The sequence below is a fragment of the Chelmon rostratus genome, chromosome 8, assembly GCF_017976325.1.
Source record: "Chelmon rostratus isolate fCheRos1 chromosome 8, fCheRos1.pri, whole genome shotgun sequence".
Taxonomy (NCBI): domain Eukaryota; kingdom Metazoa; phylum Chordata; class Actinopteri; order Chaetodontiformes; family Chaetodontidae; genus Chelmon; species Chelmon rostratus.
The window spans coordinates 24,060,339-24,077,953 of NC_055665.1; the positions used below are offsets into that span (position 1 = coordinate 24,060,339).

At 42.9% G+C, this 17,615-nt stretch overlaps 1 protein-coding gene across 1 annotated transcript in view; it reads left to right on the top strand.

Moving 5' to 3' along the window:
* me1 (malic enzyme 1, NADP(+)-dependent, cytosolic) overlaps positions 1-17,615 on the top strand; it is a 78,027-nt gene that overhangs the window by 48,436 nt on the left and 11,976 nt on the right. Inside the window, exons 4-6 of the mRNA XM_041942658.1 lie at positions 4,524-4,599; positions 7,634-7,795; positions 16,347-16,450. Of these exons, the coding sequence (XP_041798592.1) occupies positions 4,524-4,599; positions 7,634-7,795; positions 16,347-16,450 (342 nt within the window). The remainder of the gene's footprint in view (positions 1-4,523; positions 4,600-7,633; positions 7,796-16,346; positions 16,451-17,615) is intronic.

Genomic DNA, 17,615 nt, shown 5'->3' on the forward strand with positions numbered 1-17,615 from the left:
CTTTGGCTTCACCGCTCAACAATTACATTTGCAGTCTGTCACAGTGACATTTCAGAAGCTTTTAGAAAATCTTTGACATTTTGTTTTTTTAAGTGAAAAGGTTCAGGTTACACTAACAAAAAAAAAGATTTGTCCTCTTCACTTAGTTGACATTTACCTCTTCCCTCTGGTCATGGTCACACTTCAAAATGTTGGCTCTAATTAGGGCCTTTCAAGCAAATACAGAAAATCAAGTGGAAAATTTTCTGTCGTAATTTTTCTCAGGCGACACAGCCCGGCCATAAAAACCTGTCTGTTGTGGCAGATTTGGAGCTTAATTAGTTGGAGAAATCGCAGTGCATGCCTGTGACCTTTAGCACTGTTTTTACAGTCTCTTCTCAGTGATTGGTGTCCACTGTGTCTGTTAAACCTTGTGTGGCTTTCTAACAGAGGACGTCCAGAGGGGTGAAGATTAAGGTTGTATAGTGGGGGTAAAGAACGGTGACTGGTGGTGTTTGTGTGTGGACACGGGTCAACGATCGGAGGCCGGTCTCCTCATGGGGCTAAGAGTGTTTAGGGGTCACGGTGTAGAAAGCAGCTTTTCCTCCTGCCAGCCCCCGCAGCCCTCCACAGTCCCTGGGGTGTGTTTTGTGTCGGGCTGCAGGTCAGCGCTGGTGCTGTTTCAGGCCATCGGGTTGTTTTCTTTACCCTCTCTGTTCTCGCCACACTCTCTTACAGGAGGAGCCAGACACGGCAGCTCGATGCTTTGTGGCCCTCCTCTCACCTAGAAAATGAGGCGACTGGTATTCATCGTGGTTATTTTAGCAGCAGCAGTCTGAAACACACACACACACGCACACACACACACACACACACATTTCAACTCTATAAGCATCATGGCATGGCAGGTATATGGCACAACCTTTGGTGTGAAATGGGTTGAATTGATGTGCAGGTTGCACCTAAACCACAGAACAACCAGACCAAAATGTATAGTGTATAGATTCATACCGTAACAGCTTCATATGCAACCTAAAAGTTACGTTTGCATAATAAGTGATATAAAGTCACATAGCATTATTGGAGTGCAAACTTCAGTCTGCTGCGGATGTGAATAACTTTTTCCAGCTTTGCTCTGCTCTGTTTTGCATCTTTTGAGGAGAACTCAGACACAGAATATGACCCGAGCTGCACGGCAGCACGTGACGGCACGCGATGACCTCTTCTGTACACATTTATCAATAAGCTATTTATTAATGTAGAACATTAGATGATTTTCATGCATTCATGCAACTTTAATAACAGTCAAAAACTTTAATTAAAGATTGAAGTATTCCAGCACACCAAGAGTGTAGATTTGTTGGACTTTCTATGAGATGGTCTTTTAAATTGAATATATATACTCACATGTGCACTCTAATTCCAATAAAAATATTATTATCTGATAATTACTCTATTGTGATTATTTTGCATAAAAAAATTAATCTGAATAGGAACTCTATATATTGAGTGGTTGTGCTCAGCCATGATGTCAACATAAACACTGGTGAAACTGCTGCAAGACAGTTATTCACAAAACGATTTGTTAAAAACAGAAAACTGCATCTTCTTTTATGTTGGCTTAAAAACTGTAAAAGCATTAGAGGGCAGGTTTTTCCTTTAACCCTCAATGCAAATCCTGACCCTAAACCAGCAGTAACATTCAGACAGATATTCAGACAGACCGGAATGACTTCATCTTCAACAGTGTTCTCACACCAAATATGTAAAACACATCTCTCTGTTTGCCTTGTTTTTTTGTTTCCCTCTCTGTCTAACACACTCACACAAACACACACACCCACACACACACACACCTGGCCTAGCGGCCTCTGGATTGTGGACGAAAAGCTTTCATATCATACACATCCCCGTGGCAGCTGCTGTGTACTGTCAGTGATCCATTAAGTCGCGTTTCACCATTTCCAAAGATTATCATTATCTCAAAGGAAAGTGATGATGGATTTAAAACAGCACGACTCCTGACATCACGAGATACTGTAGATTAGCTGCTCTGAGTAGACTACTGTAGATGCCTGATGTGATTTATTAGAGGAGTTGGTCTGCGTGTGTGAGTGTGTGTGTGTGTGTGTGTGTGTTTTGACTCCTGCAGCTCTCCTTCATTGTACTGTCAGGGTCAAAGGTCATTAGGTCGACGGCTCCTCTGAAAGCGCAGAGTGGCAGAAAATTAGAACGTGGAACCTGAAGTGTTTTCGCTATCAGCCATCAGGTTGACAGAGGTTAGCCATGACAGCTCGCCTGTCTGCTTTGATCCATCACAAGAAGTTGTTTTCCACCAATCAATTGTGGGGTCAGTCTTTCAGCCCCTCTGCCGCTCTTTCCCTCATATTGCTGTTGCTGGCAGTGGCTCATGTCCTTCTGGCTTCAGGTAAACACACACACACACAGCAGGCTACACTTTCTCCCTGCTTTCTTCTCTCACACACACATTCACTACATAAAGACAGAACTGGTCCACCTCCCTATAGCTCCATAACAGCTGTGCAGACGTTTTTAGACTCTTTAATCTGATCTACCCGTGGTGCATTTCAGGCAACACTTACACACTTTCTTAGATGTTTAGATGTGCAGATGTATGCAGATGTGCGTCGTTATATTGCCAGAAAAGTTGAAAGGTGTTTAAAATGACAGATGCCAGATGTCTGTTGCCTTCTGACCCTTATGTGACCTGCGTGTCTTTAAAAGCTTCACAACGGTCAAACTCTTGAACCCAGTCATGCTCTCTTTGTTTCTCTGGTAGTGACAGACATCACACTCATTACTCTTTTATGTTTTATCCAGTGTAGTTTCATATCGATGCAGTAAACACTCAGCACACCGGAGTGTCTGTAAATACACAGTGAATTTCCGAAAAGGCCCTATAGTGTGGCGCTTAGCCTGATTGATTAGGGATTAGAGAGGCCACAGTGTTTGCCTTTGGACAGCAAACATGCTGTGCCCTGGGGCCCTTGACGTCGCTGCCATGTGTGACCTCCTCTACCAGTTAACTAGCGTCATGTGACCAGCTGCCCTTCAGCTACTCACAAACAACTCAAATCTCAAGGGTTTGTACTCCAAAAACCAAAGAGTTTAGTGTGATTTCTCTCATGATCTAAATTCAAAGATTAGTGGCATAACTCTGTTCCTCAAGGTTTCTCTCAGCTTTATTTAGATCCAGTACTTGAACTTGTCTGTGGATTGCTGATTTGGGCTCAGTGGATGCCAATGTTGCTCTGTCAGTTAGTTGGTCATCCACTTTGGTCCAACCTGAAATATATCGACTGTTCAAGGTATTCAAAGGATATTTTGAATACATTTTCCTCTGGCATCACTATGAGGTTGATTATTAGATATAAGATTGATTGTCGTGATATTTGGTACAGATACTCATCAAGATAAATGCTAATCATTTTGGTGATGCCTTATCAGGTCAAAATTTACATTTTTAGTATTAGCTAGTCAGCAAATGTTAGCTTGCTAATAAGCTAAACTAAGAAGTCAAACATGGTAAACATTTCCTGCTTAACTTCAACATCTTAGCATTGTCATTGTGAGCATGTTAGCATGCTGATGCTAGCATTCAGCCCAAAGCGTCACCGTGTCAGCCTCACGGAGACGTCAGCATGGCTGTAGACGTGTTTTTTATTCCACCGTGTAAAGTGGAAACCCGTGCTGACGGTGTGCCCTAACACGACCCTGACGTATCAAAGCATTTTTATGTGACACTTTTATGTCTTCCTCTTCATCTCACTATATTTTATTCCTACTTTTAACAATGTGTCGCACTGTTTTCCTTCGACATTTTTCCACTGTTTGACAGGGGATGGGTTTTTACTTTATGAGCAGATTCTTACAAATAGTGATGTTTTTACTGTCACTGGCACATGGAGGAGGTGTTGCCCCCATACTTTTAACCAGATGGGTGTGTTGGATCGGAAAGACGCTGCAGCTGGACCCCACGCGTAGAGATGATCTCTTTATCCTGGGATTGTCCCGGAGGGAAGGACGTTGATGCCAGGGAGCAAGGAAAGGAAGGAGGGAGGGTTGGTAGGAGGCGGTGATACTAAGATGAATGGATATTTGGGGAGCCTCGAGGGTCCAAAGCAAACTCCCCGCAGAGGCCCAGGGCTCTGGGCTCAGCATTAAGATCCCAGGTGCCATCAGTATTCAATAAAGGCTTGGTCAGAAGAAAGAAAGGCATGGCAGCTGAACTTCAAACAGTCTCCCAGTTAGAGATTAAATCTGTTTCTCCTTTAAATCTTAGCTAAGTTCTTTAAGTACAAAGTGCTCATGAGTTATTTGAGTTCTTCTGTTACCGTTGTTATTGCCAAAATTATTTTAGTGACATTTTGCTTCAGTAAAGTCGAGCCTGACGTAAAACTTAGGTGGTGAGAAAGAGGAAAACAATTTACCACAGTGCCCTGTTATGCTCTTTTTAAATGATAAAAGTAGGGTGTAATTTGTTTGTTAATGTAAGATCTCCTGTTTGTTTCTCTATGTTCCAGGGGGCTGTTCATCACTATTCATGACCGTGGCCACATTTCTACGCTGCTCCAGAACTGGCCAGAAAAGGACGTCAGGGTAAATGATATCACTCAAAGAGTGGCATGAGCTCACAATGTTATATTTGATAATATAAATGTTATTCTATCACTCCTTAGAAACCAGGTCTTATTCTGTATGACTGCACCAAAGGAGAAAACCAAACAAAAAACTAATTTTTGGTCAAGTGGCCCACTGGTCAGCATTAAACAAGTGATAAGGACACAGATATGAAAAAATCCACTTGTGCCTTCTTTCATTGTCAACAAACTAGTGTTGTCATGAGACTGACAACTCTGCCATTATATTTTGCAAAAATGACTTTTAACTGACTTTTGACTTTTCTTGGCTAGCTGCAGAGACCAGCAGAATGGCTGCAGTAAACATTAAATATCACACTTTATTAGACAAATTCGAAAATCTAGAATATGACCAGGCTTGTCCTGTAACGTATGCACTCAGCACATAATGTTTTTTTTTATTGCAAGGGTAGTACAGCACAACACATCCAGCAACAACACATGCTGCTGTGATGTGGAAAAGACACAAATTATCTCTGTGGAGAAGACATTACTTAAACTACTTTCACAACTTTAGATAAACTATCTGGAGCGAACGCAGTCTCCGGTACTAATGTAATCCTAAATTACAAAGGTTGACTGATATGTTTTACATAAAATACAGTAAAGAAAATACTGTTATCTAAAAGTACTGAACTGTCACGGGAGTTTGGCAATAGGCAACAGGAGATGGACCCACATGCTGATGTCAGAGGCAGACCTGATGCAGTGCAGAGACCTTTAATAATATAAACTGAGGTACATAAGACTTACAGAGAAAGTGTGGCAGGTAAGGTCAAAATCAGAAGGCAGTCCAACACATAGAAACAAATCCAATGAGGAGTAGACAGGAATCCAGTAAACAGACAAAAGGTCAAACACTGAATTCGGGCAGGCAAAAACACGTTCAGCACTATGATAACGAGGTAGCACATGGACAGAACGTAAGACCCTGTTTACACAACATCCGTCCTGGGTGTCCGATCACAAGACAACCACTGACCACTCGTGACCAGATTTGATATGTGTCTTGGTGGTCATCTCCTATTTAACATTGTCCACTTGTGATCGGATCACTCTGGATGCATGTTAGTGCCAGGTGTAAACAGGGTCTATGTACAGAGATTAAAGAGTCAAGACATAAAACACCTGGACACTGACTGAGCAATATGACAAGGAACAAAGGAAGTAGATCAGTAAACATAGTGAGTGGCTGATAGCTGAATGAGATGCAGGTGAGGAGGAAGTCCAGGCAACTGAGGAGCAGATGAGGGAAGTGAGAACAGGTGTTTGGTTGGATGGGGCAGTCAGGTGATGGGGAAGGAGGAAAAGTCAAGTCTGAGGGCATTTTAGTCATGTTTTGTTTTCCCAGGAACAAAACAGGGAACAGGGAGCTGGACTGTGACATGAATATGGTGTTTAAACTGTTAGTACACAACTATATTTTCTACACACCCGCTACCTTGAAGTTTGCACTCATGTGACATATCGTTGGAAAACAAAGATTCATTGATTCGACTGATGCAAACCATCTCAAGATACAATCACAGCAGCAGCTACAATCAATGCCTCTGTCAGACCGCCAGTAAACCTGAGGCAGTTCACATATGAAGCCTCACAGTAATGCACCAATCCGTAACATTCCAATAAAAATGTTTTCATTGAATCCAGACGATCCAATCCAGTAAAGGATTTAGTCCAAAGCACATTATTACATCGGTAAATACCCACACACTGCTATTGCGTTTTTTCAAGTTAGCCAGCAGATGTGCCAACCTTCCATGGCTGCACTCCGACCTTTCGATTGACGGCTCACTTGACCCAACGACCGAGGCACTTGTATCTGATTGGGCACGTGACTAATGCCAATGAAATTCTGAAAACAAGGATATGCTGCTATGATATGCTGTGAATAGCTTTTAAGCCGCAACAAGGAATTTCATACAAATAAGGCTATTACATTGGGCTTGAAACTAAATATAGATGGCATGAATATAAACATAGATATTTATAAATATAAATAAAAAGTGAGTCATCTGACACTTTTGTAAAATATAGCATCTGCACTAAATCCAGTGATCGGTTTGGGAGGTGGAAGAGTTCGCCATTGGTTGTCTTGACCTGCTGTATTGGCCAATTTCCCAAAAGCCCGAAGTATTCCTTTAATCTTCTGTATAGAGCAACTATGTGCAAGTCATAATCTTGTCATACTTAGAATGACGAAACCAGTAGGCATTCCTGGCATGTCAAATATATCTGCAGCCTCAGCCACCTGTTCACGGCTGTCAACAGCAGGGCATTTACCTCAGCGCTGACACGCCGCCTCTCATTGTCGGGGTGGTCTTATCGTAAACTCACCTAAGATGGATTAACGGTAACATTTTCATAGAGAGAGGTAGTCATCCACTCATAATCCATGGCAGCCTCTCTGTCTCATATTAGCAAGTGATAGCTGGGGGAAAGAAGCTGTTAATTTCTATTAAAAATGGTCATTAGAGATTGTAAACACTGAAATGAGAAAACTAATGACACTCTTTAAACCCGTTCAGATTGTGGGGGGAAGAGGGCTGTAAAAATGTTGTGCCAGAGTTATCTGCGTCACACCCAAGGTAGAAAAAAGAAAACAGTGGGGGAAGAACAAATCAAACACTTCTGCTGATCATATTAAGTGTTACATAATTGATTTGTTTCATGCAGTGGAATCAAGCTAGAGGAACATTGCTTAATACGTGAAGTGACGCGTGTGTGGAAACCAGGAGGGTGTAGGAGGACCTGGCTTACACTGAGGGAAAAAACATGTTCCTGGGTAGCAGGGTGGACTTGTTTTGGTAAAGAAGGTTTGAGCTCATGAGACATGGAGGCAGAGCTGCTGCTTCACTGAATTGTGCATAAATGTGATAGAAAATCAAATTCAAGAGCATCCTACATGTAGCAGCATTATACGCAGATTAAAGGTGACAAGGTGGTCGGTGTGGCTCCTGTACTTTATGGTTGAAAGTGATGTTGATTTACAGGCTGTTTGTGTGACGGACGGCGAGAGGATCCTGGGCCTGGGAGACCTTGGCTGCTATGGTATGGGCATCCCAGTGGGCAAGCTGGCCCTCTACACAGCCTGTGGAGGCATGCCGCCACAGCAGTGCCTGCCTGTCATGCTGGATGTGGGCACAGACAATGAGGTAAGAGCTGAGGTTCAAGTATAAGTGACAAACTCTAAACAACTTCTGTTATTTTTACATTACTGTACATCCATCAGAGGTGGAAAGTAACATTTATACATGCTGTACTCAGTTATATAACATCATCTTCATGCAACTATTTGTATTTTGATTTTGAGAAACTTTGTATGTCAGTAGTTCACTGCTTTTCACAGGAAAATAACGTTTACATTAAATTAGCTGATATTCGAATAATCTCTGCTGGGAAATTGCATCATTTTATCTCTTATCATATAGCCTCAGGTATTGATGGTCAAGTGTTTTTGGTCTTTCTGCTCACCTCTCAACTCCACTGCCCAATACTCAAAATATTGCTGCAGCAAAGTAACTTGCCGTGAGTGTATGATACAATGTGCCAGTAGGGAAATGCTTTTTATCCACCATAGGCAGGTAGGCTTTGCCTCAAAAATCAGTCAAGAAAAAGAAAATAAATCTCACACTCTACAACCAGGAAACACCCTTTGCATAAGTGAGGTACGCAGCTCCACTGATGGATGCCAGCTGGGAAAGCACCGCTCCCATCTGCCAGCCGGAGAGCGCAGCAGCCAACACAGCTGGAGTTACACACCTATGGTCCCTGTTCTCTCTGAAAGATGATTCAAACTCTGGGCAGGGCGGCACGTGTGTCTAGCTTTCGACAGACTAAGAATAGTCTGTGCGCACTTCTATATATACACAGCTCTCTGTCGCGGCCAAGGGCGTGGCAGCCTCAGATGCCCGACGCAGCTGAGCTCAGCATGTCAGAAGCCGTCCTTCATTTTCCAAGAGAGTCTTCACATGACTCAGTCCCTGGAGTTCAGTTTCAACCAAAGCAAATGTCCTTGCCCACATGTATTCGGAGATTTAGCAAAACAAACATTTTCCTCTGCATTTCGGTCTCTTATTCACACGCAAACGCCATCAGTCACTAAAACAGAAGTTTATTAAAACTTCTAAAGTGCAGATGTTTCAAAACTCCAGTGTCTGTCCATGTGGATGGAATTAAGCTCACTACTTACTTCATTATGTTCTTCTCTGGTATTTGACGTATCATTGATGTAGACTTTATCACCCCCTACTGGCCTGGCATGCCTGTTGATCGTTGGAATGGTTTTTGCGTTGTATACGAGGATGTTTTATTTTTGAATTTATGTGTGGTCTATGTTCCGACCCTTACCTATGGTCATGAACTTTAGGTCATGACTGAAAGAACGAGATCTCGGAAATGGGTTTCCTCTGCAGGGTGGCGGGACACTGCCTTAGAGATAGGATGAGGAGCTCTGTCACTAGGGAGGAGCTCAGAGTAGAGCCGCTGCTCCTCAACGTCGAGAGGAGCCAGCTGAGGTGGCTCGGGCATCTTTACCGGATGCCTCCTGGACGCCTTCCTGGGAGGGTGTTCTGAGCATGCCCCACCGGGAAGAGGCCCCGGGGAAGACCCAGGACACGCTGGAGGGACTATGTCGCTCAGCTGGCCTGGGAACGCCTCGGGGTTCCCCCTGGAGAGCTGGAGGAAGTGTCTGGGGAGAGGGAAGTCTGGGCATCCCTGCTTAGACTGCTGCCCCCGCGACCCGGCCCCGGATGAGCGGAAGAGGATGGATGGATGGATGGATGGATGGATGGATGTGTGGTAAAGGCCTAAGGATGAGAGATGATGCTGAGGATATATGAGCTTGCAAATAGAATTAACCAAGAAATGTAAGTAACAGGCAGAATATTGAATTATTAATATATTAGATTGGACAGAGACTAAAAAGGACCCCGCTGATTTCATGCAGGTGACAGTATCATTGATGTCCTGAGGTCCCTCTGTGGCAGCACTTACCCAATACACACTTCATCAAAGTTCTCAGGGTCACAGCACAAATCCTTGCACTATAACAACAGTCTGCAGTCTTCCCAGAAAGCCCATAAAAGATATTACATTGCTACATCTTCGTGCCATTGGAACTGGATTGAGAGAGCAAAATCATCTCTCATTCCACCCCAGCTCTTCAGCTTTACAGGCCTGCACCTTTTGGCCTCTTCCTGCACTGGCACCTCTCTTCATTCTAAGTTTCCACAATGAGTCTTCTGCTCTGTTTGAGTGAGTCTATTTAAGGTGATAGTAACATCTGCAGATTAGATTCTTGGTCGCGCTGCAGGAGTTTAGACATTTATGGCCATCACAACACAACTTTAACAAGCTGTCTCATCGTCTTTGATCCATACTTCCCTGTGTCTGCCCTATACCTGCTGCCAAAGATGAAGAAGAGAGATGCTTTCTGTGTGTGTGTATTGGTATGTGTGTGCCAGTGAGCATGAGGCAGAGCTCATGGATCATCAGTCTGTTGCAGTTGAGGCAAGTTCAGTTCACTTGTTTTCTTTCCAAATAGCTGACTCTCACATCTGTGTGTTAAGTGTGAAACCCGGTCCTGTCCAAAGTTCAGAACTGCTGTTCCCAGCACGTCTAAAGCTCGCTAATTATCACACTGTGAATTGTTTTTTTTAATCCATACACAAAAAGAAAATTTAAAAAAATGACAATTTGTGGTTTTAGAGGAAGTTAGTTGTACATTCTCCTGTTCACCAGCTGAATCTGGCAACCCACACTATAGACTAACACCCTATAAGGAGTAAATTTATGAGACTGGACGTGAGATTTTCTGTATATCAATCTTCTTAATTCTTGGCAAGAAAGACAATACGATTATTCCCCAAAATGTTCAACAATTTCTTTAGTGATATTAAATGTAAGCACTATTAGTCTATCAGCACCTACTGTAACAGACATTAATATATGCGCATAGGGATAAACTTGCCTGCAAGCACATGCACACTCTTAATATTGCTGCTTGTGCAACTTTAAAAGAAAAAGCTATAGAGGAGATTTTACTGTAGTTTGGCTGGCCGTGGCCGACTTTTCCAGTTTCCTATTATTCTAAAGAGATGACAGGCTAAATGAGTTGTAATGGGATAAATGGGCCTTGTGTGTGTGTGTGTGTGTGTGTGTGTGTGTGTGTGTGTGTGTGTGTGTGTGTGTGCGTGTGTGTGTGTGTGTGTGTCCTATGTGTAGTTCTTCTGGACTGGCTTCATATGGGATGCGGGCTAGTCTGCTGCCCCTTGGTACCCCGCCTCACTCTGCAGCCCTGACTGTGAAGGCATGATGGGAGCAGATGGAGGTGGGAGGCTATGAGGTACTGGTAGCTCTGGCTAATTATTAAAATTACTATTATTATGGGATTATTTCTGTCCTTGAGTGGATGTGGGGGCAGAGAGGGACAAACAGGCATCCAAGCTGTGAAGCCGGCAGAGCCCCAGACCCCTTTCTTTAAAAAAACAGTTCACCATTTTTGAAAATGCATTTATTAGCTTTCTTGCCAAGAGTTTGATAAGAAGGTACCACTTTCATGTCTGCATATGACGCTACAGCCAGCTGGTTAGCTAGCCTAGCAAGCAGAGGAAAGTAGCTAGCCTGGTTCCGTCCGAAGCTAGCCAAATAAGTAGCACCTCTGAAGCTCACTAATTAACACCTTGGCTCTAATTAGTTTATTCTGTGCAAAAATCCATAAATAAATCTTAATTTTGTGTGTTTCTCCATTTCCAGCCTTCGTGCTAACCAAGCTAACTAGCTGCTAGCTGTACTGTAGCTAGTTTTTTGGCACACAGAGGGCCTGTGAAATGTCTGCTGGGATACTGCGTGGTTGTTATTTTCTCTGCAGAGGAATCTGGTAGCTGTTTAATATCATGTGAATAAACACTGGTCAGTGCTTATCTGTTTTCACCCATACAGTACACACAAGATGTCTGCAGGGAGGTTTTCCTCCTGTTATCTCACTGGACTGTATCTGTGTGTGTGTGCGCGCCCTGGGCCTGATGTCACCTGGAATAACCTCAACACACACACACACACACACACACACACACACACACACACACACACAGAGTGATGTCATCCTGGACAATATGCTGTTTGTGAGTGTGCTCTGGGTGGGCTCTCACATGTCCAGTGCCGGGTGTCCTTTACCTCCAACAGGTCCAGGCTATTCTTCGTCTCTGGCCTTGTTCCACCATTACAAGTATTTTGTCATAAATGCTGCAGTCACAATTTGCAGTAACACTGAAAGTTGCACGTTAAACTACTTAAACTCCCCCATCAAAAGTCCAGCACAACAAAGCAGTCAAATAAAACGTCATATTATTAGTTCAGCAGTCATCCGTTTGGAAAGAGCCGCAACCCTGAAAACGGAGCTTTGGTGTCTCTAGCAAGCATGAACTGTAAAGCCATACACGGGGACTAATCCCCTCTGAGAGAAAACGGGCTGTACAACACAAAGGACAGCTTAGCCAATCAACAGTAGATAATCTGGGACAGAAAGACGACTCATGTCAACAGTTCAGCACAGTGTCAACGAGGTCAGCCCACTTGAAATTCGCTCAGGACGATCCCAACCACATACACTGCAGCTCCGTCTGCTTCGCCTTTTAGGTGCACTTCTGTTACAGTGTGCCAGTGAAACAAAACTCACCATCTTACAGTATAACTCAACAGAAAGCACATTAGCTGCAAGTGAAACTCCACTGCGGAGGTAAACAACTTGAAATAGCTATTTCCATCTTTGTCCTTTCATGCTCTTGCATCATCTTGTGAAATTACCACCAAAGGCTCCCTCTGATATCAGTCCACTTCTCTGTGGGATCGCATGAAAATGTTTTTGCTTGTTTTGGTTACAGTTGAACTTGGCCACCTCGAGCCTATTACTGCCCATTAAAAGCTTGCCAGGAAATGAGTTGTCAACTTCAAATAAATATTGGCTTAAATAAACCTCTTGAGCTGTTCTTGGACATGGCAACTCTTGACCCTGCCATGGAAAGGTGGCCTCTGTCTTCTCCAAGCCACGTTCTTCTTAGTGGCACCCTCTAATTATCCATCTCCAGAAGTAAAGGTCGCCAGTCCCAGTGAGGCTTGACAACACTCCGGATACAGTTCCCCACCCTTTGGGAATCGAAATTCCCCGGAAGTCAAAGTTTACAGAGTGTAGCACATTAAAATTAGTCTATCCCCCAAAAGCTGTCTCAGTAGGAATTCAGTACAGCTCGCTGTGTGTTGAGACACACCCATGTTATATCGGACAGGTGCAGCATGTCAAAGAACTGATGAAATATGTGCCAGTAACACAGAACAAAGTCTGTAAGCAATCTGCCACTGTAAGGTGGCATTTACTTCCACCTAATTCATCACAGTCTCAGCCTCTCCTGCATTCTTTGTGTCTGTCTGTGTCCGTGTCTCCCACACTCGGCCTCCCACCAGCCTCTGGTCTGAATTTACTCACTTCCCTGCTGTATCCCTCTCATTCTTCAAAATACAAAGGTGCAAAGGTTCACTGGTGTTGCTCTTTCATCTCTTTCACACTGTTAGTTTGCCTTTGAAGGGCTGTTTAGTTGGTTTAACAAACAATGAGCCAGCCTTGTTTCTTATGGCCCCTGTTGTCACATATTTACATTCATAATTCCATATCATCCTCCATGAGGAACTCATTGAATTTCCATCTATTCTACCTGTTATTCTCACATGGAGATGGCGATTGTGGTCTGTTGGATCTGTCAGTCCGCCACTTTGGTCTGCACTGAAATGTCTATTGGATGGATTGCCATGAAATTTTGTACAGACATTCATGGTCTGATGAGGATGAATCATACTTACTTTAATGATCATCTGACGTATCCTTTAGCTCCGCTATGTGGCTGACGTTTGCCATGAAATTTAGTACAGACATTCATGCCTTCCTCAAGGCAAATAGCAACATCTTTAAATTTGGTTTATGACCAAATACCTGCAAAACTAATGACATTCCCCTCAGCCTCAGCGGTACTTTGTGTTTAACGGGGACAAGCAAATTGTTAGCATGCTAACATGATAAACTAAAGTGGTAAACATAGTAAAATTATTATATTCCTAACATCAGCATGTTAGCATTTTCATTGTGAGCATATTAGCACACTGACTTTAGCATTTATCTCAAAGTACTGTTGTACAGCCTCTCGCTAGAGTGGCTGCAGCCTTGCTACTTCTACTCCCACTCCCATATATATGCATAATGGCTGAAACATGGGAGAATTTGAATGCATTTTTTTAAACAAAATCATTTGAACAAAGCGAGGAAATTTGCGCAGAAAGATGCAGTCACAATTATTCAGCGTAATAACGATCGCTCCTCTAAAGGAATTAGTAATACAATAAAAATGACAACCTTTGCAACAGCGTTAGGATTTACTGTACATGGAGATGTATCTGCAGACTGTGTGTGAAGTAAGGCTGTTTCTCAGCAGTGTCACACACATGGTTCACATTATAGTTCTCATTATAGCAGAGGTCAGAGGTCTACAGAGATGCAGGTCTGCGTATGTGTGAGAATGTGTTCACATACTGTACATATCTCTCCTCTCTCTTTAATTTTCACATCCAGCAAATGTCGAGATTGGACAGAAATCACACACACAGACTTTTCAGTCTCACACTGATTCCCTGAGTTCCTCTGTTGCTCCTGGTACACACACGAGCCAAACATGTCCCCATGTATTTTTTAGTTGTATGTATGCATTGAAATACCCCTGATGGAGTCATTGGGGCATTTGGGATGGAGATTGAACATTTTGAACACAAACCCTGTGTGCATTTGAAAGACAGTTGCCAGGCTAAGATTGTGTAATGAAAAGGCACTGTAGCATTGCATTATGGGAAGTGTAGGATCCGGCGTGTCTGCGGCTTTACCCAAACTAGTCTAGACAACAGTCACATTGGTGACACTTTGTTTTGTTTTTTTTGTTTTCCGAATCATTTTAAAGGAAGTTTGCTTCAAAGAACCATGTGATTTGTTTCTGTCACAAAAATAGGAACTGTCTTTAAACAGCTGTTCAAATTAAACCTTAGTAGTCGCGGCCATCAGTGCACCGGCTGAAGACTGACAAGGTTATGCTAGCAATTAGTAAACATTAATTAATTAATTTGAAGGGTCCAATTGAACGCCTTTTCTATTTTCCAAATTGCATTTTCAGAACATTGTTAGGAAATAACCATTTATAGGTCATGCTTTGTGCTTATTCATCTGATCTCCAACACCTGACTTGACCTTAACTTTCACTCAAGTGATATCACTTGAGTGAGGGGGGGCTGGAGTTAGAAAGGAGTAAGCTTGCATTGCCTCTGTAGTCCGGTCCTCATTCCTTTTTGAGGCTCGCACTGTGAGGCTACATTATCCACTACTAGAGGCTATAACCAGTGTTGTTCAAGGTCACGCTTTACAAGAACTAGCTCAAAGTTCAGTTCTCACAGATGAAATGAACGTGTTCACGCTCATTTTATTGGTTTGCTTTTTTTTCCTTTTTGTTAAATGAGCTGCAAAGGCTGCAGATCTCCTACAATGTAGTCTAGTACAAGTCTGTCTGCTTTTCAGTGGTGGAATGTGACTAGGTACATTCAGTCAAGTACTGTACTTACGCACAAATTCAAGATATTTGTTCTTTACCTGAGTGGCAAATATTGTACTTTTTACTTCACTACATTTGTCCGACAGCTTTAGTTAATTTTCAGATTACAATTTTTATCTCTTCCTTCTGAAGCTAAATGAATCATATAAAAACCATCTTGGATTATTTACAAAGCTGAAAACAGGCCATTTTTCTGATGAGAAGTTGATTTTTAGAGATACGTGGTCCTCACAGGACAGCAACGCTACAAACATATGATGATCATATAGAATATAATGCACTACTGTAGATTTAACTAGCCAACAGCATATAAAGTAATTATAAATAGCACAAACCTAAACATCTACAGCAGTAAAATGCAGCATGCACATTAATACAGCAGTGTATTAATGTAAAAACATCAGATATAGTAATAAAGCTTTACAAAGTGCTGTGAGTTTGACCCGGGTGGAGGAACTTTATGGCTGTTAGCTCGAGGTCTGACCCTTTGTTAATGACTTGTGATCATCACTCACTCGCACATATTTCCAAAGACTGGTCGGATGCTTTAACTCAATGCTTAGTTTCAAACTTGTTGCCGAAGTGTTTGACGTTCTGGCTTTTTTTTTTTTTCAGACCTTGCAGGCATGGCAATTGCCATTTGCACTGGTTATGTTGGTATGCTTGGTGCCATAAAACACAGAGCCTGAGCATCAATAAATCTGTTCAGTTCACCTTTCTCCAAAAACATGAGCATGGCCAATGAACGCAGTCTTTTAGCATGCTCATGCACAACACTGGCTTAACCAAACCTGATTCACAGACCACAGTGTCAGCAGTATTTTAATGTACGCACCAGTTTTTGACAAGAACTAATAATGTGTGGAATAAGTAAAGATGATTTCTGATTTCTGGTTGTGCTGCATCAATTTATCTCTTTTTAAACTGGCCAGCATGAGTTAACAGTGATGGACAATAATGTTACAGGAATGCAGTACTCATTTCCTCTCTTCTCCTTTCCCTCTTCTTCTTCTTCAGTCTTTCTGCTGTAGTTTCATGCTGTATCCTCTGCCTCCATGTGCTTTTGCAGGCGCTGCTGAAGGAGCCTCTCTACATCGGACTGAGACATAAGAGAGTGCGAGGCCAGGCCTATGATGACCTGCTGGATGAATTTATGAAGGCTGTGTCGGACAGGTATGATCACAGTGCCCTTTCCCTTCATGCCGTCTGCTATCGTCATTTTGAAGCAGACGGCACATGGTGCCGTGAAAAGAAATATGTTAAGCAGTTTAGCACAGTCAGTGCATGCGGTGGGATTTAGGGGTCTGGAACTTAAGTCACAGATGATTCAGTTTTACCTTCTTTGAACTAAGTTTTGGTTGCTAAGCAGCGTCGATCACAACTCTGCTTCCTGGCTGAATGGCAACGCGAGCTTATTGAAAAGTGATCAGAGTGACATCAGTGCTATTGATTTCAGTGGCATGATTCTCTCCAGGCAGATGGCTGAGAGCACAGCAGAGGACGGTCGAGAGAGCTGTCAGCAGCTGAACTGAACACTCGCAGGTTTTTCACTCCTGGCAACATGATATGATCTAGTTTCATGGTATCCACAATCTGACTTGCTTATTAGTCCACAAAAATGCAGCTGCTTGAATCAGGGATGATAGGAGAGCTTCTTTGTTTGTTGTAAACAGGATATGCAGGAATGTAGTCCCTGATCATTGTGGATGCTTTGGGAATAAGGTGGAGCTTGTAAGCAGAGATGCTTACAGGAATAGTGGGAGAGTATTCCACATTGTCACTCATTTGATTTTCATACACAGATTTTCTTTTCCCCCCTCTCTGAGCTGAAATTAGATCAGTCATCCTGCCTCAGTCTGAGTCTTGCACTCTCTGTGTGTATTGCAGTCCTCTCTTTAATGGGACTTTTGAATACCTTTGACTTCTGTGCGTTCCGACACATCTGTGTACCTCTGCATCCTCGGGTGCCATGGAGCCATCACAGCCACACACACATGGGCCTGGTTAAGACTCGTCCTAACCCAGAGAGACCAGAGTCCAGAGGGAGAGTCCTGGGTCTGGGCCCCCTCCAGCTGGCAACAGGAAGCCAGGACTCTAATAACCGGGTGGCTTCTCAACTACAGGGAACAGCGAAGCTTTTTCCCCAAAGGAGCCAGATTGGCGGAAAATGAGTAATTATGGGCTCAGAGATTGAATGAATGATTACAGCTCTGCAGTCTTTCAAGTAATATTCATGTTTAGTTTTTATTTCATGAAACTAAACATAACAACCCCAATTGACTCATCATCAATAAGCAGCAAAGGTCTCGGAGTGATTTTTTTTTAATCCAACGTTTAA